Raw genomic sequence first — 19,932 nt, 5'->3', positions numbered from 1 at the left:
AATGGATGGTAGGTTAAAGGTTAGCTGACAGAATCTGATCCAGCATTTTGTAGGACATATTTGAAGAATAATTAGATTGACAATTTACTGATTTACATTGGCTTAGGTTGTTAAAATTTAAAGTCACTATTTTGCAATATTTATTGTACATTAATATGATAGTTTTCAGAACATGTCACGGTTATAGTAGCCTCTGTGTTGAATGTTTTAATAATATCCAAACCAAATGGTGCTCAAATTTGATGTGATTGGGGTTTTATTGTACGACTATTTTTTTTTTTGCTATGCACACTAGATTCGCAGGGTGGTACAGGATGATGAAGCGAAAGCAAAGGTAAAAGCTGCAGAGACCCAGGCAATAGCTGATGATGCACAACGAGATCTTGATGAAGCAATGCCAGCCTTAGATGCAGCAAACAAAGCTCTTGACTCTTTGGACAAAGCTGATATATCTGAAGTCAGGGTATTCACCAAGCCTCCCGATCTTGTTATGACTGTTATGGAAGCCATTTGCATCTTACTTAATGCAAAGTGAGTAGATACTATGAATATTAAATTGAATGTTTATTACCATCATTTACTGAGGCACAGTGAAAAGCCTGATTGCATACTGTTCACACACATCAAATCTTACACAGTACATTGAGGTAGTACAAGGTAAAACAATAACAGAATGCAGAATAAAATGAAACAGTTACAGAGAAAGTGCACTGCAGATAAACAATAAGGTACAAGAACATAAGAAAGTAGATTGTCAGATCTAAAATCCTTCCATTCCACTGGGGAGCCATTCAATAGACTTATAACAGCAGGGTAAAAGCTGTTCTTGAACCGAGTGGACTGTACTTTCATTCTTTTGTATCTTCTGCCCAACAGGAGAAGGGAGAAGTAAGAATGCCTGAGTTGCTTTACTGAGGCAGTGAGAAGTATGGACAGAGTGCATAGAGGAAGGGGTAGTCTCCGTGATGTGCTGAGCTGTGATCACAACATTCTGCAGTTTCTTAGTGTCACAGGCTGAGCAGTTGCCATACCAAGCCGTTATTCATCCAGAGAGTAAACAAAAGATCCTGCAGATGCTAGATATCCAGAATAACATGTACAAAAATGCTGAAGGAACTCAGCAGGTCAGGCAGCATCAATGGAAATTAATAAACAGTTGACATTCCAGATCGAGATCCTTCATTAGGATTGGAAAAAAAAGGGAAAGATGCCAGAATAAGAAGGTGTGAAGAGAGGAAGGAGAACAAGCTAAAATGTGATAGGTGAAGTCAGGTGGGTGGGGGAGGGGTAATGAAGTAAGAAGATGGGAGATGATAAGTGGAAAAGGAAAGTGCTGGAGAAGAAGGAATCTGATAGGAGAGGAGAATAGATTATGGGAGAAAGGAAAGAAGGAGGGATACCAAAGGGAGGTGATAGGCTGATGAGGATAAGAGGCCAGAGTGGGGAAATGAAGAAAAGGGGAAAGACATTACTGGAAGTTGGAGAAATCAATATTCATGCCATCAGGTTGAAGGCTACTCAGACCGAATATGAGGTGTTGCTCCTCCAAACTGAGAATGGCCTCATTGTGGAGGTCATGAACCATCAGGTCAGAACAGGAATGAGGATAGGAATTGAAATGGTTAGCCTCCAGGAAATTCCACTTTTTGTAGATGGAGCTGATACGTTCAACACAGCGATCCACCAATGGACATCGGGTCTCATCACCATAGAGGAGGACACATCGGAAGCAGCAGATACAGAAGACCACCCAACAGAATTGCGGGTGAGGTGTTGCCTCACCTGGAAGGAATGTTTGAGGGCTTGAATTGAAGTGAGGGAGGAGGTGAATGCGCAGGTATAACACTTCTGCTGTTTGCAGTGGTAAATACCGGGGGGAGATTAGTGGGAAGGCTCAAATGAACAATGGAATCGCAGAGGCAGCAATCCCCGTGGAAAGTGGAGAGTGGGGGAAATTGGGGAAGGATGTAAAGATATGTCTGTAGTAGAATCCCATTAAAGATGAAGGATATTGTGGAGAACTTTGTTTTGGATGTGGAGGCTTATGGGGTGGTAGGTGAGGTTGAGAGAAACTCTATCCCTGTTAAGGTGGCAGGAAGGTGCAGTGAGGGCAGATGTCCAGGAAATGGAGGAGATGTGGTTGAGGGCAACATGAATAGTGGATGAAGTTAAACACCATTCTTTGGAGAAGTAGCACAACTCTGACGTCCTGGAAAAGAAAGCCACATCTTGGGAACAGATGCGCCAGAGATGAAAGAACTGAGAAAAGGGAATGGCATTGTTACCAAAGACTGTGTGGGCAGAGTTATAGTCAAGATAGTCTGTTTCCAGTGATGGAGACAGAGTGATCAAGGAGGGGGAGAGAAGTGTCAGAAATTGACCAAATGAATTTGAGAGCAGAGTGGAATTTGAAGATAAAGTTGATAAAATTGATGAGCTCAGCATAGGTGCATGAAAGCAGCACCAATGAGGCCATCAATGTAGCACAGAATGAGTTGGAGAGCATTATCAGGGAAGGCTTGGAATATGGATTACTCCATGTGGCCAGCAAAAAGGCAAGCATAGCTGGTGTACATGCAGGTGCCCATGGCTACACCTTGTGTTTGGAGCAAGCGGAAGGAGCTGAGAGAGAAATTGTTGAGGGTGAGGATGAGTTGGAGATGGAGGAAGATGATAGTAGAGGGTAACTGGCTGGGGTTGACAGTGAGCTCTGCATTCTGGAGCCACCTGGGGTCATTGGAGCTGGAGTTGGCAACATTGATATCTGTGGTCTGGAGGTGTCCATGGCCATTGGAACCAGAGTTGAAGACGGCGGGATCTGCAGTCTGGAAGTGTCTGATCAAAGCAATGTTTGAATGTGATTCATCTGGATTGGATGCTTTCTATTGCTAAAATTTGGTAAGGGTCAATAAGGTCATGCCACATTTCATCAGCTTCCGAGAAAGTAGAGGAGTTGGTTAGCTTTCTTGGCCATGGCATTAGCATAGTTGAACCTGGACAGGATATTGGTAATGTTTGCTCTTATGAGCTTGAAGTTCTGAACCTTCTCAACCTCAGCATTGTTGATGAAGTCAGGAACATGAGTATTGCCCCCCCTTCCTGAAGTCAAGGACCAGCTCATTTGTTTTTCTGACACTGAGGGAAATTTGTTGTCATGACACCATATTACTAAGCTTTTTATCAACTTCTGTATCTTGACTCCTCGTTATTTGAAATATAACCCACTAAAGTGATATCATCTGTAAACCTGTTAGAGCAATCATGAGTGTAATGGGAGTAGACTAAGGGGTTGAGGATACAAACTTGTGGACTATCAGTGTTTTGTATAATTGTGATGGTGTTGCTGCTTATCCTTACTGATTGTGGTCTATTGGTTATGGAGTAGAGGATTTGCTTCAGAGGAAAGTGTTGATTGCTAATTTTATTATTTGAAAACAAAGGATCAAAATGCTGTGCTAATTGAATGCTATTCCGAGTGGGTCATTATTTTTTGGCTTAGATCTAAGAAAGTATTGAAGTTAAATTACAGGACTAGTAATCCAGAGATGAGGGCTGGCATCGGAGACTTGAATTCAACTCCCATCATTAAGCTGTTATTAAAACAAATCTTCTTTGATTATGATCTTCAGTGAAGTTTGAGGAGATTTGGTATGTCTCCAAAGACTGGGAAATTTCTACAGATGTATGAAGGTGAGCATCCCGACTGGTTAAATCGCTGCATGGTCTAGAAGCTCTAGTTCACAGGCTTGAAGGAGGCTTCCAGACCCACAATAATATCTCAACTGCCCTCTGAACTGGCTTAGTGTCTAGTCAGAAATTCCAAGGATATAAACCAATCCCCAACAGTTTCCACAATTACGGAGGCCACTTTCACATGATATCAAGATATGGTTGAGACCACTGGGTACAGTGGAGGTTAACTGACCGACAACATTTCAGCTAAAGTGCTAAGTGTTTGCTCCAGAAATAGCCATGCCTCTAGTTAAATCAATCCATACTGTTACAATCCACCTGACAATGTGCAAAATTCCCCAAGTATTCTTGTCTACAGAAATTAGGATAGCTGTCACAGTGAGGCTGCACTCAGGTTGGAGAACAACACTTTATATTCCATATGGATAGCCTCCAATCTGATGGCATGAACATCAATTTCTCGGACTTCCACTAACACAGAAGCCCCCAACCTCCCCCCTTCTCTATTCTCTCACCTTATCTCCTTGCCTGCTAGTCGCTTCCTCTGGTGCTCCTCCCTTCTCCAGCCCTGTATCTCTTTCACCAATCAACTTCCCAGCTCATTTCATCCCTCTCCTTCTCAATTTCATCCATCACCCTGTGTTTCTCTTTCTCTTCCCCCCACCTTTTAAATCTACTCCTCATATTTTTTTCTCCGGTCCTGCTGAAGGCTCTCGGCCTGAAACGTTGACTGCTTTTTTGCATAGCTGCTACCAGGCCTGCTGAGTTCCTCCAGCATTTTGTGTGTGTTGCTTCACCTATAACCTGCCCTGTTTTGATTTTGGCAGGAACATTAAGTTCCAAACATCATCCCAGCAAATCTGGGAGAAAAGAATTGAACTCCATTGGTGAGGTATAAATGGTTGGACTTGACATCAAGGTAGCATTTAATGGAGTTTGGCACCAAAGAATCCTGGAGAAGCTATACTCAATGGGGAAAACTGACCAGCAGATGGAGTTAATGGTCACTCTAAAGAAGGTGGATATAGCTGTAGGAGTTGTGGATGGGCTGGGATTGTTTTGCTTGGAGGAGAAGGGAGGTGATCTTCTAGAGCTTTCTACATTCATGAAGGACATAGATAAACAGGATAGTCACACTCTTCTTCCCAGGGTGGGGCAGTCCAAATCTAGAGGGCACAGGTTTTAAGTGAAGGGTGAAAGATTTAAAGAAGGCCTAAGATGCAAGCAGTTCTCACAGAGGATAGTGGGTATGGAAAGAGCTGACAGAGGAGTTGTAGAATGAGCACAATTACAATGTTTAATAGGCGTTTGGACTAGTACATGAATAGGACAGTTTTAGAGGCTCATGGGTCAAACACAGGCAAATGGGACACTTCACTTCACCATCTTAGTTGGTGTGGATTACTTGGGCTGAAGGGCCTGTTTCTGTGCTATATAACTGTATCTCTGACTGCACCATGTTCAATTCCATTTGCAACTTGTCAGCCACTGAAACAGCGTACATCAGTATGTAGCAAGTTTCAGATATGAGTTGACAAATGGCAAGTATCGTTTGGACCATACATGTGCCAGGCACTAGCCATCTGTCTCTAAGATTCAATGGTATTACCATCACGAGTCCTCCACCAACATTTTCAGGTGATATAGTGCTGTAATAGCTATAGACTTTTAATAAAGGATATGAGAATGTGAAGAATATTTACCTTTTTGGATTTGAAATGTCAGACAAGAACACAATAAGTAGGAGTAGGAGTAGACCCTCAAGCATGCTCCATCAGTCGGTATCATCATGACAGATCTACCATATGTTGGCTTCAACTCCTCTTCTTTGCCAGTTCCTTGTAACATTCAATTATCTTTCAAATACCTATGTCAGTACCTCCAGTTGAACTTTGTCTTTTTGTGTGTTTTCCCTCTAGCTGTCAGTCTGTGGTTTTGTATTCCTGTCTTCTCCTATCATTTTGGATCTCCCCCTCCCCCTCCCCCTCCCCCTCCCCCTCCCCCTCCCCCTCCCCCTCCCCCTCCCCCTTTCAAATCTCTTACTAGCTCTTCCTTCAGTTAGTCCTGACGAAGGGTCGCGGACTGAAACATCGACTCTGCCTCTCCCTAGAGATGCTGCCTGGCCTGCTGCGTTCACCAGCAACTTTGATGTGCGTATTATATGTGCCCTTGTTTGTTTGTTTTCATGCCCCATGTGCTCCTGTCCCTGCTCCTGCTCTACTCCAGCCCCTGTATTACTGAGTACTCTGCCTCTCACCTGTTTCTCATTATTACCTGTTTTGCTGTCACTTCTGTCTCATTGTGCTCCACCTATCATCTGCCTCTCTGTTTATTGCCCAGTGTATTTTAGTCCTGTGTTTTCACTTGTTTGTTGCCAGATTGTGCCAGTGAATTTTCCTGAGCCTTTCTAGCATTCATACTCTGTCAGTCTGAATATCGACTCTGCCTGTTTCCTGATGCTGGTTTTTGGATTTCTTTGGATGTTTTGATCTCTGCCTGAACTTTGATGCTGACTTTGTTTGCACCTCGGGATTTGTTACTCAATTAATATCACTGTGTGCACCGTACTAGGTCTGTGATTGGATTCCTGCTCCAGCATCCTAACAGCCTATTTCACTCCATCAAAGACAAATTTCCTGAAATTCTGCAGCTGGATCTATTTGTTTGTGACTCTCTCAAGAATGAAATTATTTCCACATCTACCCTATAAATCCTCTCCCTTTGGATCTTGGATATTTAAACAAGTTCACTCCTTAAACTCCAAAGAATGGAGAACGAGAAAGTGTAACAAACATATTCCAAAGGAACTTCAAAAACCAGAAATAATTGAGGAAATTATGTGGCAGCTTTATAAAACTCTGCTTGGGCTGCATCTGGAGTATTGCATACAGTACTGGTTGCCCCATTATGGGAAAGGCGTCAAGACTTTGGAGAAGGTGCAGAAAATATTTACCAGAATGCTGCCTGGATTACAGGGCATGTGCTTTTACAAGAGGCTGGATAAATTTAGGTTGTTTTCTCTGGAGCAGTGGAGACTGTGGGGAGAACTGATAGAGATTTATAGTATCATGAGAGGCATAGGTAAAGTAGATAGACAGCAGCATTTCCCCAGGGTTGAAATGTATAATACCAGACGGCATGCATTCAAGGTGAGAGGGGGATAATTTCAAAGAAGATGTGAGGGGCAAGTTTTTTTTAACACATAGAGTGGGGAGTGCCTGGAATGCACTGCCATGGGATGGTGGTAGAGCAGGATACATTAGGGACTTTTAAGAGAAGTTTAGATAGGTACATGAATGTGAGGAAAATGGAGGGATATGGCCATCCAGTAGGCTGAAGAGATCAGTTTAGCTGGCCATTTGATTACTAATTTAATTGTTTTGGCACAACATTGTGGGCTGAAAAGTCTGTTCCTGTGTTGTACTGTTCTATGTTCTAAACATGTGGATGTACACTAAAGGTGATTAATTCACAGGGGAAAATAGGATTGTGGGTCTAAGTTGGACTGAACACATATAGTACTTAAGTTGTAGTAATCAGAATCAGGTTTATTATCACTGGCATATATCATGAAATGTGTTGTTTTGTGACAGCAGTACACAAAATGTTGCTACAATAAAAAAAAACATCACCTTTCATTATATGCTGACGATGTCCTTTTATATAGCTCCAGCCCACAAACATCAATACCTGCCCTTCTGACTCTAATTAATAACTTTGGTAGTTTCTCAGGTTTCTCTATTAATTGGGATAAGAGTGAACTAATGCCAGTCACTGTAGTGGTTAATACAGCATATTTACAGTCCATTCCCTTTAAAATAACATGATAGTTTTTCCTATCTTGGTGTGACTGTTACAAAAAAAACCCGATGACCTTTTGCAAGTGAATTGGCGAAACAAAGTTGAGCAGGTTAAATGCAATATTGACTTTTGGAAAGCCCTTCCAATTCCTTTGGTGGGGAGGGTTAACGCAATCAAGATGATTGTACTGCCACGATTTCTTCATCTTTTCCAGTCAATTCCTTGTTTTATTCCTCTGTCATATTTTAAGCAATTGGATTCAATTATTATTCCCTTCATTTGGAATTATAAAGCCATTAGAATTACTAAAAAGCACTGGTCAAAGCCCAAGGAAGCAGGTGGTTTTGCCCTACTGGGCGTTAAAATGTATTACTGGACTGCCCACCTAACCATTCTCGCATGGTGGAAAAGGGGCCCACCCTCTACCTCAGACGCGTGTCCAGCATGGTTACTCACAGACCAAGTGCTTTGTAAAAAGACTTCCTTACCGGCTCTCTTTAATAGCCCCACTGCAGTTAATAAGTCACATTTTAGTAACAGCTTCGTGGTTGGCAGCTCTATAAGAATTTGGAAGCAGATTCAACTACACATTAAGGCCCCAAAAACTTATATTAACACTCCGATTTGTGACAATCATTCCTTTTTGCCTGGCCTGAATGATACTGCTTTATCTACCTGGAAACAGAGAGGCATCTGTAGTGTAAGTGACCTATATATTAAAGGAAACTTTGCCTCATTTGCGCAGTAACAAGCAGTTTACGATATCCCTGCATCTAGTTTTCTTAGGTATTTACAAATTCGAGATTATGTTAGGAAATATATATCTAACTTCGAAGTTTTAGACAAACATGAGTCCCTGGAGGCAATAAATAAATTTGATCCTGTTACTCGTAGTGCGGTATCCTATTCCTATCAGATCCTACATAATGGAGCTCGGGTGAATACTGCAGGTCTTAAACAGGCATGGGTGGATTAATTGTGAATAGAACTGACAGAGGAGGTCTGGGATGAGTGTTTAAAGAGTATACATGATTGTTCGATCAACGTCAGACACAGACTTATACAGTTTAAAACAATACATAGACTTCATTATTCCAAAGAAAAGTTGCACAGTTTTCTATCCTGACGTTTCACCAGTTTGTAATAGATGTAAATTTGTGAACAGTAACTTGTCACATTCATTCTGGTCATGTTGTAAGCTTTATGCATACTGGAAAAGTATTTTTCACTGTTTCTCTGAGGCTTATGGGAAGCAGTGGGAACCAGACCCACTTATAGCCATCTCTGAAGCAGCAAGCTCCCTATCTTCAGCCAATAAGTATGAAAAAAAGGCTGTATTGTTTGGCATGGTGATTGCTAAGAAGTTAATACTGCAAATGTGGAAAATGGACTCTGTGCCCACGTACGATCTGTGGCTGAGAGAACTGGCAAATACTTTGCATTTGGAGAGACTGAGACTATGTATTGAGGACAGAGAGGACATCTTTGAAAGGATATGGGGCCCTGTATTGGACTTTCTTACGGGGTGAGGACTAAGGTTTTTTGATGCGGTGCACCTCTGCTGTGTATGTTTACTTTTGCCTTTATATTTTTCTCCCTTTTGCTGCTCAATATTTAATTAGATTTTGTTAAGGTCGTGGTTTTTGTGGATGTGCTTTTTTTGTTGTTTTTTTGTTTGTAATAAAAAAAAATTTAAAATAAATAAATAAACAAACAAATAGTGAAAGATAGCATTCATAGATTTATAGACCATTCAGAAATTTGAAGGAAAAACAGAAGAAGCTGTTCCTAAAATATTGAGTTGGGTGTTCAGACTCTGTTATCTCCTCCTTGAGGATAATAATGAGAAGAGCACATGTCCTGGCTAGTGAGGGTCTTTAATGATGGATGCCACTTCTTGAAGCACTGCCTTTTCAAAATGTCTTTGATGGTGGGGAGGCTTGTGCCTGTGATAGAGCTGACAAATTCTACGTGGCTTGAAAAATGGTGCAAGGGGGAGGGATTCAAATTTCTGGGGCATTGGAAGCAGTTCTGGAGGAGATGGGACAGGTACAAACAGGACGGCCTGCACCTGGGCTGGACTGGAACCAATGTCCTAGGGGGAGCATTTGCTATTGTTGTTCAGGAGGATTTAAACTGATGTGGCAGGGAGATGGGAACAAGTGCAGAGAGACAGAGGAGTGTAAAATGAGGGTAGAAGCAAAAAGTAGTAAGGTGAAAAGTAAAAGTGGCAGGCCAGCAAATCCAGGGCAAAAATCAAAAAAGGCCACTTTTCAACATAATTGTATAAGAGCTAAGAGTGTTGTAAAAGCAAGCTTGAAGGCGTTGTGTGTCAATGCAAGGAGCATTCGTAACAAGGTGGATGAATTGAAAGTGCAGGTTATTATTAATGAATATGATATAGTTGGGATCACAGAGACATGGCTCCAGGGTGACCAAGCATGGGAGCTCAACATTCAGGGATATTCAGTATTCAGGAGAGATAGACATGAAAGAAAAGGAGGTGGGGTGGCATTGCTGGTTAGAGAGGAGATTAACGCAATAGAAAAGAAGGACATTAGCCGGGAGGATGTGGAATCGATATGGGTAGAGCTGCATAACACTAAGGGGCAGAAAACGGTGGGAGTTGTGTATAGGCCACCTAACAGTAGTAGTGAGGTTGAGGATGGCATTAAACAGGAAATTAGAAATGCGTGCAATTAAGGAGCAGCAGTTATAATGGGCGACTTCAATCTGCATATAGATTAGGTGAACCAAATTGGTAAGAGTGCTGAGGAAGAGGATTTCTTGAAATGTATGCGGGATGGTTTTCTGAACCAACATGTCGAGGAACCAACTAGAGAGCAGGCCATTCTAGACTGGGTATTGAGCAATGAGGAAGGATTAATTAGCAATCTTGTCATGAGAGGCCTCTTGGGTAAGAGTGACCATAATATGGTGGAATTCGTCATTAAGATGGAGAGTGACATAGTTAATTCAGAAACAAAGGTTCTGAACTTAAAGAAGGGTAACTTTGAAGGTATGAGACGTGAGTTAGCTGAGATAGACTGGCAAATGATACTTAAAGGGTTGACAGTGGATATGCAATGGCAAGCATTTAAAGATTGCATGGATGAACTACAACAACTGTTCATCCCAGTTTGGCAAAAGAATAAACCAGGGAAGGTAGTGCACCCATGGCTGACAAGGGAAATTAGGGATAGTATCAATTCCAGAGAAGAAACATACAAATTAGCCAGAAAAAGCGGCTCACCTGAAGACTGGGAGAAATTCAGAGTCCAGCAGAGGAGGACAAAGGGCTTAATTAGGAAAGGGAAAAAAGATTATGAGAGAAAACTGGCAGGGAACATAAAAAGTAACTGTAAAAGCTTTTATAGATATGTGAAAAGAAAAAGATTGGTTAAGACAAATGTAGCTCCCTTACAGTCAGAAACAGGTGAATTGATCATGGGGAACAAGGACATGGCAGACCAATTGAATAACTACTTTGGTTCTGTCTTCACTAAGGAGGACATAATTAATCTTCCGGAAATAGTAGCGGACAGGGGGTCTAGTGAGATAGAGGAACTGACAGAAATGCACGTTAGTAGGGAAGTGGTGTTAGGTAAATTGAAGGGATTAAAGGCAGATAAATCCCCAGGGGCAGATAGTCTGCATCCCAGAGTGCTTAAGGAAGTAGCCTAGCCCAAGAAATAGTGGATGCATTAGTGATAATTTTTCGAAACTCTTTAGATTCTGGACTAGTTCCTGAGGATTGGAGGGTGGCTAATATAACCCCGCTTTTTAAAAAAGGAGGGAGAGAGAAACCAGGGAATTATAGACCGGTTAGCCTGACACCAGTGGTGGGGAAAATGCTAGAGTCAGTTATCAAAGATGTGCTATCAGCACATTTGGAAAGCAGTGAAATCATCAGACAAAGTCAGCATGGATTTATGAAAGGAAAATCATGTCTGACGAATCTCATAGAATTTTTTGAGGATGTAACTAGTAGAGTGGATAGGGGAGAACCAGTGGATGTGGTATATTTGGATTTTCAAAAGGCTTTTGACAAGGTCCCGCACAGAAGATTAGTGTGCAAACTTAAAGCACACAGTATTAGGGGTATGGTATTGATGTGGATAGAGAATTGGTTAGCAGACAGGAAGCAAAGAGAGGGAATAAATGGGACCTTTTCAGAATGGCAGGCAGTGACTAGTGGGGTACCGCAAGGCTCAGTGCTGGGACCCCAGTTGTTTACAATATATATTAATGACTTAGATGAGGGAATTAAATGCAGCATCTCCAAGTTTGCAGATGACACGAAGCTGGGTGGCAGTGTTAGCTGTGAGGGGGATGCTAAGAGGATGCAGGGTGACTTGGATAGGTTAGGTGAGTGGGCAAATTCATGGCAGATGCAATTTAATGTGGATAAATGTGAGGTTATCCACTTTGGTGGCAAAAACAGGAAAACAGATTATTATCTGAATGGTGGCCAATTAGGAAAAGGGGAGGTGCAACGAGACCTGGGTGTCATTGTACACCAGTCATTGAAAGTGGGCATGCAGGTACAGCAGGTGGTGAAAAAGGCAAATGGTATGCTGGCATGCATAGCAAGAGGATTTGAGTACAGGAGCAGGGAGGTACTACTACAGTTGTACAAGGCCTTGGTGAGACCACACCTGGAGTATTGTATGCAGTTTTGGTCCCCTAATCTGAGGAAAGACATCCTTGTCATAGAGGGAGTACAAAGAAGGTTCACCAGATTGATTCCTGGGATGGCAGGACTTTCATATGAAGAAATACTGGATCGACTAGGCTTATACCCGCTGGAATTTAGAAGATTGAGGGGGGATCTTATTGAAACGTATAAAATCCTAAAGGTATTGGACAGGCTAGATGTACGAAGATTGTTCCCGATGTTGGGGAAGTCCAGAATGAGGGGTCACAGTTTAAGGATCAAGGGGAAGTCTTTTAGGACCGAGATGAGGAAAAACTTCTTCACACAGAGAGTGGTGAATCTGTGGAATTCTCTGCCACAGGAAACAGTTGAGGCCAGTTCATTGGCTATATTTAAGAGGGAGTTAGATATGGCCCTTGTGGCTAAAAGGATCAGGGGGTATGGAGAGAAGGCAAGTACAGGGTTCTGAGGTGGATGATCAGCCATGATCACACTGAATGGCGGTGCAGGGTCGAAGGGCTGAATGGCCTACTCCTGCACCTATTTTCTATGTTTCTATGTTTCTAAAGCAGTGGGCTAATTACACATCCTTGAGGTGCACCAGCGTTGATTGTCAGTGAGGAAGAGATGTTATTTCTGATCTGTACAGACTGTGGTCTTTTGGTGATGAAGTCAAGGACCCAGTCACAGAGGGAATTACAGTGGCCAAGGTTTTGGAGGTTGTTGATTAGAACTGAGAATATAATTGTGTTGAATGCTGAGTTGTAATCAATAAACAGCAGCCTGACATGTATTGCTATTGTCCAAGGGATCCAAGGCCGAGTGGAGAGCCGGTGAGATTTTATCTGCTGTAGACCTATTGTGGCAATAGACAAATTGCAGTGGGTCCAAGTCCTTGCTAGGCAGGAGTTGATTCTAGCCATGACGGACCTCTTAAAGCACATCATCACAACAGATATGAGTGCCACTGGGCAATAATTGTTGAGGCAGCTCATCCTGCTCTTCTTGGTCAGTGGTACATTTATTGCCCTTTTGAAGAAGCTAGGAATCTCCAACTGCAGCAGTGAGAGTTTGAAGATGGCCTTGAACACTCCTACCAGTTGGTTGGCACAGGTTTTCAGTGTCCTACCAGGTGCACTATCAGTTTCTGACACCATGCGAGAGTTCACCCTCTGAAAGATGTTCTGATGTTGGCCTCCAAGGCAGAGATCACAGAGTCACCAGATCCTGCAGGGATTTGCACAGGTGTAGTTTTATTCTCCCTTTCTAAGCATGCATAAAAGGCATTGAGCTGACTTGGGAGTAAAGCATCACAGCCATTCCTTCACTTTGTATGAAGTAATGGCTTGCAAAACCTCCCACAGGTGATATGCATCCGATTCTGTCTCAACCTCAATTAGTATTATTTTTTCACTCTCAAAGTAGCCTTCCATATGTCACACTTTGACTTATTATATAGTTCTGGATCACTGTTCTTGAATGCCACAGATCGAGCTGTTAGCAGACTATGAATCTCTTGGTTCATCCATGGCATTTGGTTTGGGTATGCCTGGTATGTTTTCGAAGGTACATGCTAATCTACACATATCTTGATGAAGTCAGTGACAAATATGATGTATTTATTCAGATTCTAAGATTGTCCAGCCCATGGACTCAAAGCAGTCCTATAAGTACTCCTCCACCTTCCTTGACTATACCTTATTGGTCATCACCACTGCCTATATGCTGGGAGTAGATGTACGGCCAGGTGATCAGATTTTTCAAAGTGTAGGTGTGGGATGGCACGATAACCCATTCTAATAGTGGTCATGGCTATACCTCGAGGTCAAGGATGATGGTCTTCGTTCTGTTGATCTACTTATGGGCTCTCAAGTGGCTTATGAGTCCAATCTTGTCTCTGAAAGTTCTTCTGCATTCAGGACAGGTATTTCCAGATGGCAGATCAGGCTTTGGTTGTTGCTGCCTCTCTTTCCATTTTCTTCTCTTTTCTTCTAATTCTGCACATCTTTTGGCTTCGAAAGTTGCTGTTCCTTCTCGGATAATGGCTTGCCAGAGTTTCCTGTCCTTGGCATTGGTTTCCCAATTGTTGATGTCGATGTTACATTTCTTCATGTTGGCTTTTAAGATGTCTTTGAATCTCTTCTGTTGTCCGTCTCTTTTATGTTTGCCTTCTTTAAGCTGGGAGTAGAAGATTTGTTTCGGCAGACGTTCATCTTTCATCCGAACAACATGACCACTCCATCTTAGTTGGTTCTCGATGAAGTAGGCTTCAGTGCTTGTTGCTTTTGCTTCATTTAGCACACTATCGTTGGTCCTTCTATCTTCCCAGCTGATATTTAAGATGTTTCGAAGACAGTGTTGATGGCAATTTTCAAGTGCCTTCAGATGTCGTCGGTATGTTGTCCAGGTTTCTGATGCATGCAGGAGTGTTGGGATTACCACTGCTTTGTACACTAACATTTTGGTGTCTGTTCGGATGTCACGATCATGAAAGACTCTTACACTGGAATTAGTTGATAATGGTATAACAGTGGTCAAGTGTGTTGGCTGCTCTGGTTCTATGGGTGATATGATGGTGATCGTTGTTCAGAGATTTCTTCAAGCTGGCCTGGTTGAAATCCCCTGCAATGAAACCATCATGGTGCGTTGTTTTGTGTTTGCTGACTGTGGAGCTCCCTCCAGTGTCTGCCTGACATTGGCCAGAGGTAGAATATATACCACTACCAGGATGATGAAAGAAAACTACCTTGGCAGATAAAATGAACGATATTTGACCACTAGTCGTTCCAGGTCAGTGAGCAAGACTGAGACATAGCCACCACATCTGTGCACCACGATAAGTTAATCATAAAGCAGACTCTGCCTCTTCTACCTTTGAAAAAAAAATCTTCACTGCTGTGCCCAAAATGACAGGAGGTAGTCACGTTTATATGATGCAAAGTACACAACAGTCTCTGATGTCCTTTTGGTATAGCAATTTTGCTCTGAGGTCTTCAATTTTCTTTTCCAGAGACTGTACTTTCACCAGCAGCATATTTGGTTTGGGGATCTAAGGCATCAGTGTTTCAATTGTACCTGTAGATAGGCTCAGCTTCCGTGATTATGTTTCTTAAAGGGGAATCGTACTCATAACCTAAGTTTGCAGTCTGGGATCCATCAATTTTGAATATCAATAGATTTTTTAGTTATCTTAATATAATGCTGCTTACTTAATTACACATGGCTATAACCGGATTTCAGTTGTAGTAGTCCTAAACGGGAATATTTGCTGATTCCCATCAGAGCCGCAAGCAAAGCGTCGCGACTTATCCGCGTCATCTTAGGTCAATAGTATAGTGCATCTTAGGTAAATAGTGCAATAGAGAAATAGAAAGTTAGTTTTCAGGGTTCTTGGACCATTCAGAAATCTGATGGCAGAGGGAAAGTAGTTGTTCCTACAATGTTGAGTGAGGTCATCAGGATCCTGTACCTCCTCCCGGATGGTAGTATTGAACAAAGGATATGTCCCTGATGGCAAGGGTCCTTAATCAGGAATACTGCCTTCTTGAGGAACCACCTTTTGAAGGTGTCCTCAGTGATGGAGAGGCTTGTGCCTGTGTTGGAACTGGCTGAGTCTGTAAACCTCTGAACTCTCTTACAATCCTGAGCATAAGTGCCTCCATACCAGGTGACGATGCGACCAGTCAGAACGGTGTCCATGATACATCTGCAGAAATTTGCTAGAGTCTTTGGTGACATACCAAATCTCCTCAAAATTCTAGTTAAGTACAACCATTGGCACTTGTAATTGCATCAATATGTTGGGCCCAGGTTAGATCCTCTGAGATGTTAACGTCCAGGAACTTGACACTGTCCACCCTTTCCACCACTGACCCGATTGGTGTGTGTTCTCCCGACTTCTCGAAGTCCACAGTTAATATTTTTTGTCTTGCTGACATTGATTTCAAGGCTGTTGTTGTGACATCACACAACCAGCTGATCTATCTCATCCATTACGCTTCATTGTCACTATCTGAGATATTGCCAACAACAGTGATGTCATTGGCGAATGTATAGAAGTATTTGAGTTAAGTCTCACAGTCCTGAATGTAGAAAGAGTAGAGGAGTGGGTTAAGCACAGATCCTTGAGGTGTGCTGGTGTTGATCAACACATTTATTCTCAGCCAACTATCCCATATGGTGTGTGATTCTATGATATTAATATTAGAATTCTATTATAGTCTATGATATTAATATTATGAAAAGGACCAGTATCCATTTTGTTATTTGTATTATGCCTGAAAATATCGTATCTGCTGGGCAAAATTTACCTGTAGATATTCAGTTAGAAACTAGACATTGGTTACTTGTTGAGGGGTGACCTCATTGAAATCTGTTGAATGGTGAAAGTCCTTGATAGAGTGGATGTGAAAAGAATGTTTTCTATGGTGAGAGTGTCTAAGTCCAGAGGACACAGCCTCAAAATAGATGGGTGTCCTTTTAGAACAGAGATGAGGAGGAATTTCTTTAGCCAGAGAGTAGTGAATCGGTGGAATTCTTTGCCACAGGCAGCTGTGGAGGCCAAGTTTTTATGCATATTTAAGGCAGAGGTTGATAGATTCTTGATTGGTCAGGGCACAAAGGGATACAGGGGGCAATGCAGGAGATTGGGAAGAGAGGAAAAATGGATCAGTCATGATGAAATGGCAGAGCAGACTCAATGGGCCAAATGGCCTAATTCTGCTCCTATACCTTATGATCTTACGGTCTGTCCTTTCTAATTTTTGACAAATTTCAGTTCAAATGAACAAAGCTGCATTATGAATGTCTCAGATATCAGGAGAGCTATTTAATAGTGATTATTAGTAATAGGGGACTTCAGAGTGAACTGATGCAGCTGTGTGCAAATAGGATTTGCTGATGACTGTGGCTGTACACCTGAAGATCTCTTTATACTGTGCTCTTTACATGTCCTTGATACTTCACACTTGATGTAGAACCGTAGAACCATAGAACACTACAGCACGGAAAACAGGCCATTCAGCCCTTCTAGTCTGTGCCAAAACTTTATTCAACTAGGCCCATTGACCTCTACCCAGTCCATAACCCTCCAGACCTCTCCCATTCATGTATCTATCCAATTTATTCTTAAAACTTAAGAGTGATCCCACATTTACCACATCAGATGGCAGCTCGTTCCACACTCCCACCACTCTCTGAGTGAAGAAGTTCCCCCAATGTTCCCCCTAAGGCTTTCCCCTTTCACCCTAAAGCCATGTCCTCTTGTATTTATCTCTCCTAATCTAAGTGGAAAGAGCCTACTCACATTTACTCTGTCTATACCCCTCATAATTTTGTAAACCTCTATCAAATCCCCCCTCATTCTTCTACGCTCCAAGGAATAAAGTCCTAACCTGTTCAATCTCTCCCCGTAACTCAACTCCTGAAGATCCGGTAACATCCTAGTACCTTCTCTGCACTCTTTCAATCTTACTGATATCTTTCCTATAGTTAGGTGACCAGAACTGTACACAATACTCCAAATTGGACCTCACCAATGTTTTATACAACCTCACCATAACATCCTAAGTCCTATACTCAATACTTCGATTTATGAATGCCAGGATGCTGAAGACCTTCTTTACAACCCTTTCTACCTGTGACACCACTTTCAGGGAACTATGTATCTGAACTCCCAGATCCCTTTGTTCCTCCGCACTCCTCAGTGCCCTACCATTTACTGTGTATGTCCTACCTTGATTTGTCCTTCCAAAATGCAACACCTCACACTTGTCTGCATTAAATTCCATCTGCCATTTTCTGGTCCATTTTTCCAGTTGGTCCAGATCCCTCTGCAAGCTTTGAAAGCCTTCCTCCCTGTCCACAGCACCTCCAATCTTAGTGTCATCAGCAAACTTGCTGATCCAATTTGCCACATTACCACACTAGATTATTGATATAGACAACAAACAACAATGGTCCCAGCACAGATCCCCGAGGCACACCACTAGTCACAGGCCTCCAGTCTGAGAAGCGATCATCCACTACCACTCTCTGTCTTCTCCCACACAGCCAATTTCGAATCCAGTTTACAGCCTCTCCATGGATACCTAGTGTCTGAACCTTCTGAACTAATCTCCCATGTGGGACCTTGTCAAAGGCCTTACTAAAGTCCATGCAGACAACATCCACAGCCTTTTCTTCATCTGCTTTCTTGGTAACCTCCTCGAACAACTCTACAAGATTCATTAAACACAATCTACCATGCACAAAGCCATGCTGACTATCCTTAATCAGCCCTTGGCTGTCTAAACACTTGTATATCCGATCTCTCAGAATACCTTCCAATAACTTACCTACTACTGATGTTGGGCTCGCCGGCCTGTAATTACCTTGTTTACTTTTGGAGCCTTTTTTAAACAGCAGAACAACATGAGCTACCCTCCAATCCTCCGGCACCGCACCCGTGGCTAAGGACTTTTTAAGTATTTCTGCCAGGGCCCCTGCAGTTTCTACACTAGTCTATCTCAAGGTCCAAGGGAATATCATGTCAGGCCTGGGGGAATTATCTACCTTTATTCGCTGTAAGGCAGCAAGCACCTCCTCCTCTTTAAACTCTATATGTTCCATGATACTATTGATTGTTTCCCTTCCTTCCATATACGCTATGCCAGTTTCCTGAGTAAATACTGATGCTAAAAAAACTGTTTAAGATCTCCCCCATCTCCTGACCTCATTGACCTCATTCGCTATAAAGCGTCATTGAATCAATATTAATCTACAATGTTTCGGCATGGTTCGAAGCAATGAGCACTATCAGCCTCAGCCCACTCAACAGAATTGTCAGAATATGAAGTAAAATCATTGACCAGGAACAAGAATCACTCAGCAGCATCCATAAGGGACGGACAGTAAAGAAGGCTGAACAAATAGCATAGGACACTACATATACACTTCAAACATACTACACTTTCATGCCATCTGGATGCTGCTAAAGGTCCCTGCCCATCAGCACCAGAAGAGGCTTATCTAGTTTTGTATCTTCCTCCATTCGCCTCCTCAACACCCAATTTTGAGTATATAGTATGCATCGCATCTCTGACAGTAAAAGTTGTCAGTTTGTTGTTTTTATGTGTATTTGTATTTTAAATCACATGCATTAACTTCTAGTAATTATTATCTATTGTGAGTATGTTATATTGTGTATAACTATATGTAGTGTGGTGTTGCGTATCTTGCGTTCTGTCATGTTGTCCCTAGCACTGCACAAAAGAAGTTCCTCACGAAAAATAGTGAATTATATTGAAATATGCTTCCCCTGTCATTTGTTAATGATTGATGGTTCCTGGAGATTATATTCCTAATAATATGTAAAATTTTCAAGAGCAATTTGCAAGACTAAGTTTATAGGTGTTAAATTTGTTGTTGAGTTTGTTCATTCACTTTTGAAACTATTTCCTTCGATTTCTTTTTTTTGTGTTATAGAACTGACTGGGCTTCAGCTAAGCAAGTTCTTGGTGATTCAAATTTCTTGAAGAAGCTCATGGAATATGACAAAGACAACATTAAACCACAGATTCTGCAACGACTTCAGAAATATATTAACCATCCAGATTTTGTACCTGAGAAAGTAGAGAAAGTGTCTAAAGCTTGTAAGTCCATGTGCATGTGGGTGAGAGCCATGGATCTGTATTCCCGAGTTTCTAAAGAGGTTGAACCAAAACGGATAAAACTTGCAGCAGCTCAGGTGAGTTAGAACTTTACTTAAAACTATAACAAGACATAATTTAAAAATGAAAGTA

The 19,932-nt window shown here is 42.0% G+C and overlaps 1 protein-coding gene across 3 annotated transcripts in view; it reads left to right on the top strand.

Moving 5' to 3' along the window:
- dnah6 (dynein, axonemal, heavy chain 6) overlaps window positions 1–19,932 on the top strand; it is a 408,231-nt gene that overhangs the window by 255,582 nt on the left and 132,717 nt on the right. For all 3 annotated transcript variants that reach the window (XM_072258211.1, XM_072258210.1, XM_072258212.1), the window contains 2 exons: window positions 296–531; window positions 19,616–19,877. In XM_072258211.1, the coding sequence (XP_072114312.1) occupies window positions 296–531; window positions 19,616–19,877 (498 nt within the window). The remainder of the gene's footprint in view (window positions 1–295; window positions 532–19,615; window positions 19,878–19,932) is intronic.

This window comes from Mobula birostris, chromosome 5 (assembly GCF_030028105.1).
Source record: "Mobula birostris isolate sMobBir1 chromosome 5, sMobBir1.hap1, whole genome shotgun sequence".
Classification (NCBI taxonomy): domain Eukaryota; kingdom Metazoa; phylum Chordata; class Chondrichthyes; order Myliobatiformes; family Myliobatidae; genus Mobula; species Mobula birostris.
This window is presented reverse-complemented; position numbering and strand designations above follow the sequence as displayed.